General features: G+C 39.0%; 1 protein-coding gene across 3 annotated transcripts in view; it reads left to right on the top strand.

Moving 5' to 3' along the window:
* cenpp (centromere protein P) overlaps positions 1-6172 on the top strand; it is a 111177-nt gene that overhangs the window by 104638 nt on the left and 367 nt on the right. For all 3 annotated transcript variants that reach the window (XM_076884210.1, XM_076884212.1, XM_076884211.1), the window contains exons 7-8: positions 5539-5618; positions 5708-5799. In XM_076884210.1, the coding sequence (XP_076740325.1) occupies positions 5539-5618; positions 5708-5799 (172 nt within the window). The remainder of the gene's footprint in view (positions 1-5538; positions 5619-5707; positions 5800-6172) is intronic.

The raw sequence follows: 6172 nt of genomic DNA, 5'->3' as shown, positions 1-6172 counted from the left end.
CAGAAAAAGCAGGACTATCAGAGTATGAAGCACGAAGCCTGTTTTGCCTCTAAAGTCTAATAATGAGTTGAAAAGGTTAAGTTTGGATGGAGGTCCGATAAGAGTGTGTCACTTCAGTGTCAAATAGAAGGCTCAGTGTGGAAAAATCCTCAGAGCCACCTGAAGAAAGGAGGAACTTGACCTGCTCTTTCAGGTCTGGAATGATGCAATTAACATTTATTATTTTAAACACAGACAGACGCCACATTTTTGTTTTACACTATCAACACACTCATTAAAAAAGAAAACATTTGCTTCCCTGACTGACTCGATTTGGCCGCTGTAGCTGTAGATTATTGAATCTGTTTGAATCTGTTTGCAGGCTGAACTCAAGTGTCTCCCTTAACTACTTTCATGCTTTCTATAATCAGAAGACTTTTCCTCTGTTAACACCAGCATGGTAGAATAACGGGCTGATATCAACACGATTTAAAGACAACAGCTGTTTGTGTGATCATCTGCACTGACAAATAAAAGGAAGGAGCTCAGAGAGAGCTGCATTTCCACCCTTTTGTTATCCAGATGTCAGCTCTTCAGCATCAACATCTGTAATACGCGTACAGTAGGCAAAAGCATTACAAGAACAAGACCCTGCAGGTTCCTCGTGTCCCATTACAGCTGATTCTGTCCCGACGTGTCTGCACACTTTCAGCCAAACTGACTTCATATGTCAGCGAAATGCATTTATTTAACTCCTTACACCGTGAAACCCTACTAGGAGTAACCCTTAAAGCTCTTTTCCGAAACAAGCAGTTTCTGTCATATTTCAGACTTGCTTATCGAATAAAATGACTTGGTTTGCATCAGAAGTGAGTAGGGCTGCCACGATTAGTCGACTAGTCACGATTACGTCGACGACTAATTTAATAGTCGACGCGTCGTTTGAAGCTTTGTAAGATCCCAAAAGACGCAGGAATAAGTAGTAGGATTTAAGAGTGTAATAACGGACTGAAACAGAAGATGGCAGCACTGCATGTACAAGGATGCCAGCTGCCGTTAAACCCAGAAGAAGAAGTAGCTCTGTCCCAGAATTCATAGCGCAGCCCAGCTCAGTTTCCAACAATGGCGGCAGCTAGTTAGTTTTAATATTACTCTTATTATTCTTTCTGGGTCACAAAATAATAGATTAACATATTTTCAGGCGAGAATGTAGCTGTGTAAACCTCAAATATCTGCTCAGTTTATCAAGACAGCACATAGTTTCAAAAGCGCTCTGACGTTTTCGGAGACGTCTGTTACCCACTAGCTCGATAGCTAGCCGGGGTTCAAGCCTCACTAGAGCCTGTGAGAACACCGGACTCCTGGCAAATAGTTTTCAAACCCACCGCCATCTTTCGCTACTCAGGTTAAACATGATATGTAAGTCACTTAGATAACTTAAAAATGTTATTGTTTGCCTTTTTTTTAGTATTTTATTTGTTCCTGATTAAATCGGTTTGGCTGAGATTAAAGTTATAGTTTTTACAAAGCTGAATAAACCTCAAGCAGATTAAACTCCATCGAAACAATCTGCAAATATCATTAAAATTAAACAAACTCTCATCTTGTCTTTATTTTTAGTTAGCACATACCTTAAACACTTAAAGCTGTAAGCTAATGATAGTTATATAAGAGCAGATGCATGCTGGTGCAATAAGCTGTACATCCAATGGATGCATGATCTGATTAGTCAACTAATCGCAAAAATAATCTGTGACTAGTCGACTATCAAAATAATCGTTTGTGGCAGCCCTAGAAGTGAGTGAGGGTGGCCTCTGTCTATGCACCTACCCCTGGAATAACCCAGAAACTGTTCTACTGATCTTCAAACCACATGTTTTTTTACACACACTGAGGTATCAGAACTCGTCATTATAAGTACAGAGGAGCCTGTTTATTACTCTGAAGGCAAAGCAGGCACTCAGGAAGCAGTTTGGAACTGTGAGAGTAAAATTATTAAGCTTGGGTGTGTTAATAATGGTAATTGTTATCGCACTGAAATTATTTAGTTAGCATACTTGTCACAATCCACGTCTAAACTAAACTACTAAAACCTGAAGGTTTCTTCCTGTTCAAAGGGGGCTCTTCCTCCCCACTGTTACCAAGTGTCACAGAGGTTTGTCTGACTGAGCTTATTTTCTGTCTTTGCAAAATAAAACGCCTCAAGGCAACTATTATGTGAACTGACCGTATATAAATAAACTTGAAAACTGCAAATTTGATCATTAAAAATGATCCAGAAAAATTATTTGTGATGTAGAGATGTTTTACATGAAAATGAATTGAGACGGCAAGTAGGAAGTGTTGATGTGGGGCTATGACACAGCTTAGAGCATTTATGTAACTCTAGCACTGAATTTTAGGTATTACCAGTCTTTTAAAGGTGTACATACACTCACCATCCAGTTTATTAGGAAAACCTGTGTCATCTAATCTAATTCAGTACAACAGAAAATTGTTTTCAGTTCTCCTTCCCTAGATTATTAACGTAGCAGTGTGGGGTGGTGGTGGTTTAGTGAAAAGTGTGTCTGTGTTTGGTGTACGCCTCATTAACGTTCTTGGCACAAGACTGCACGGGTGGTCCTAATAAAATCCTGGTTTAGGCACACTTTCAATAAAAAGACACAAAAATCTCTATCGTTTAAAAATGTTATTGTAGTTTTATTGTTATCTTAATTTTCTGGCCAGCTGGAGCCTTTCAGTCTGGAGTCTGCATGCTCTCCCTGTGACTGTGGGTTTCTTTCACCTTCCTCACATAGACTTACCTGTTAGGTTAACTGGTGATTATAAATGGGCTGTAGCATGGTTGTCTCCAGAGTGTCCACAAACACAATGGATGGAATAGTTTTGAGTGATGATTTTTACATTTTACAGAAACATTTGGGGGTTTTTTTGTGCTTCTGAGATCATGCTCACAGCTTAATTTGTGCAAAAAACAAGATTCTGTGTGCATGTGTTTGAGACATGGACTGTTTACACACACCCAGATAAATATATAAAAAGTAAAAAAGAGGAAAAAAAGTATACAAGTATTTCATTATAGTGCTGCGAAAAAGTATCTGTTCAACTCCTAGTCTCTTTTTTCTTTGTCTGTCTTTGTTGCACCTGCATGTTTCAGATCATCAAGCTCATTTTGTTTTACTTAAATTGTTTTGGGTATTTTTGTAAGATTTAATTTATTAAGGGTGAAAAGGTACCTAAACCTACCTTTTTTTCTTTTCTTTTTTTTTTAAACATACTAACTGCCTCCTAAACTAATAACTGGTTGTGCCACAATAGGCTGCAATCAAGAATTGTAGCCATCCAGAGGTGGACTTGCTGCTGTGTTTTGGTTCATTGTCCTGCTGCATACCCAGAGTTTAAGCTTGAGCTCATTAACTTTTTGTTTGACTTTCTTCTTAAGCATTTTCTGGTAAAGAGCAGAATTCATGGTTGCATCAATCCAAGTCATCCATATCCTGAAGATTATCACACTACCACCACCATGTTTGATGATGTAACTGGACTCACAATTTACAAAAAGTGCAACTTTCACTCGTCAGACCACAGAATATTTTCCCTGAAGTGTGGGGCGTCATCAGTATGATGTTGTGTTTTGTGTTGTTGGGGGGTTGACGGTGAAATGAGCCTCTGTGTTCTTTTTGGTCATCGCTGGTTTTCTCCCATGGGTGCCATTGATTCCCAGTCTCTTATTGTTGAATCATGACCTCTGACCTTAACATGAAGACTGTGAGCAGATTTTATTTTGTTCCACTTGCAGATGCAGAAATTAGTTTCTAATTGTCCAAAAGATAGAAGACAAAAATGCTGCTTTTGTAAATAAAAGAAACATGTTAGCATGATTTAAATGAGAAATAAATTTTACTGACCTTACTGACATTGTAAAGAAAAACAAATTTCTGTAATAGACTGTACAAAAAAAAACACCATTTGTTATTAAATTTATTATCTGCTACTTAATTACTTTGTAGTACCTCTTTGTCTTTGGGGAGCTCTTTATGAGCAGGAAAAGCTGTATGAACTTAAAAAAAAAAATTAATACGTACAATTTCTAAAGCCAGATTGGAGTCTTTGCTGGGTCCCGAGCCTTGTGTTTGACACCCCTGGCTTAGAGGAACAAACGGTTCTGTTGTTTTTGCAGTTGTGCTTGTATTGTCGCACCTTTTGTATAATCCTGAAGCCTTCTTTAACACCGTGGTTCAGGTGGAGTTGAACATACCACAGCCTGCTTCTGATTAAAGACACAACACACACAAACACTGTAGCTGCAGATGCCTCCTAGCTGAGTCACCTGGACACACCCCTCACCTGCTGCACCCTCCCTAAAGAACTGAATAATCATGGAAAACACATCCTGAGGGAGGCTGGGCGCGTCAGTGGATCCTTCAGTGACTCAAGGCTGAAGATATACGAGGTTTACAGTTTATAATCTGCTCAGGTTTCACTCCAGAATCTCCCCAGGTCCCTTTAGCACATCATCGCAGCTCATAAAGTTCACACGTGTTTGCACGCTGCCGTTTCCAACATGGAAACTTTGTAACTGGAAGCAAAGCAGCGCTCATTTGTCAACATTTCATCTGCGAAGTTAAAGAAACAACAACACAACCTCACACTGAAAATATTCACTTCTCTGGCTTCCTCGTGGCTCCTTATTACTGATTGTGTCTCAACTAACCTCTGTTTTGTTTGACTGAGGCCCAGAGTTCAGGGCAACAACAGGAGTTATAGCGCCATCTGCAGGCCAACTTTGAAAATGACGAAAAGCAGTCTTTTCACCAAGTTTCCTTTAAGTGACTACAAGTAAACGATAGGAAAACACCAAACTGTCCGATTTATTTATTGTCCCTGAATAATGAGGACAATTTATATATAAAATTACAATAATTTGATTGTAGTTTGAGTTTTTATGCTTTTTTAGCCTTTTTTTAGCTTCATTTGTGACAGCAGCTATATAATCATTACGCACTGTTGTGATATTTTTAATTTTAAAAATGCTTGGCATGGACTGTGGAAAGCTGTGTGCAGTCATTTATGTGTTTCTTAATCATTGTTGCTTTTGATTTTATTGTAATTTGTCCTTTCTCACTCACTATGTGTTAATAAAGCTCTCTGCACTGAGTCATACAAAAGACATGGTGTGGAAGAGAGCCAGAGATTAATAACATCTCTGGCTCTCTTCCACACCATGTCTTTTGTCCTGTCTTACTCCCCTTACCGGTCACAGCAGATAGCCGCCCCTCCCTCAGTCTGGTTCTGCTGGAGGTTTCTTCCTGTTAACAGGAAGTTTTCCTTCCCACTGTGGCCAAAGAGCTTGCTTATAGGGGGTCATATGATTGTTGGGTTTTCTCTGTATTTATGTAAGAGTCTATCTTACGATATAAATCACCTTGTGGCAACTGTTGTGATTTGGCACTGTATAAATAAAATTGAAATAGAATTAAAGCCAGACGTTGTATTTGATGACTTAAAACACACAAATTGAATTTTATTTAATGCGCAGGAACTTGTTTCTCTCTGCAGGATAAATATCCATCTGTCATCGCTCTCCCTGGAGGCCCCAGGTCAGAGGTCATGACCCTGAACCACCCCAAGCTTCCCGGGCAAGAACTCTCATCATGATCCAGCACAGTCAGAAAAAAATGCAGCTGTCTGTAATGCAATGTCATATTTTTTTCTTTTTGGTTTACAGCTGTATGTTATTCATTCATTGGTCAGTTGACGTTTCCAGAGAGGGTGTTGTGACGCCGAAGATCAGCCTGCTCACAAAGATCCCAGAGAGAGGTGAGCTGGTGATCCTGAGCTCTGCAGAACTGACCCTTTGGCAAACACTTTAAGTGTTTTCTTACCTTAAAAGTCAGAGAGTGCTCTCAGCATGTTTAATGATCCTGAGTGAGAAAATAACATAACGTCCATGCAGAAAATGTAACCCAGAGATAAGTTGCAAATCCAATGTCATGACTATTCTGCGCTCATTTACTGAAAAAAAAAAATCCTCGTTCAGTGATTACACTTAATATTATTACTCAGTTTAATAAATAATTAGTTTATGCACCACTCAAATATCACAGAAAACTGCAGTTTGGTTAAGCAAAACTCATTTTATTCATCCGACAACTGATTTTTTCCACTGTGACATTTAACTTTACTCCCTCTG

Source organism: Maylandia zebra, linkage group LG5, assembly GCF_041146795.1.
Source record: "Maylandia zebra isolate NMK-2024a linkage group LG5, Mzebra_GT3a, whole genome shotgun sequence".
Lineage (NCBI taxonomy): Eukaryota > Metazoa > Chordata > Actinopteri > Cichliformes > Cichlidae > Maylandia > Maylandia zebra.
This window is presented reverse-complemented; position numbering and strand designations above follow the sequence as displayed.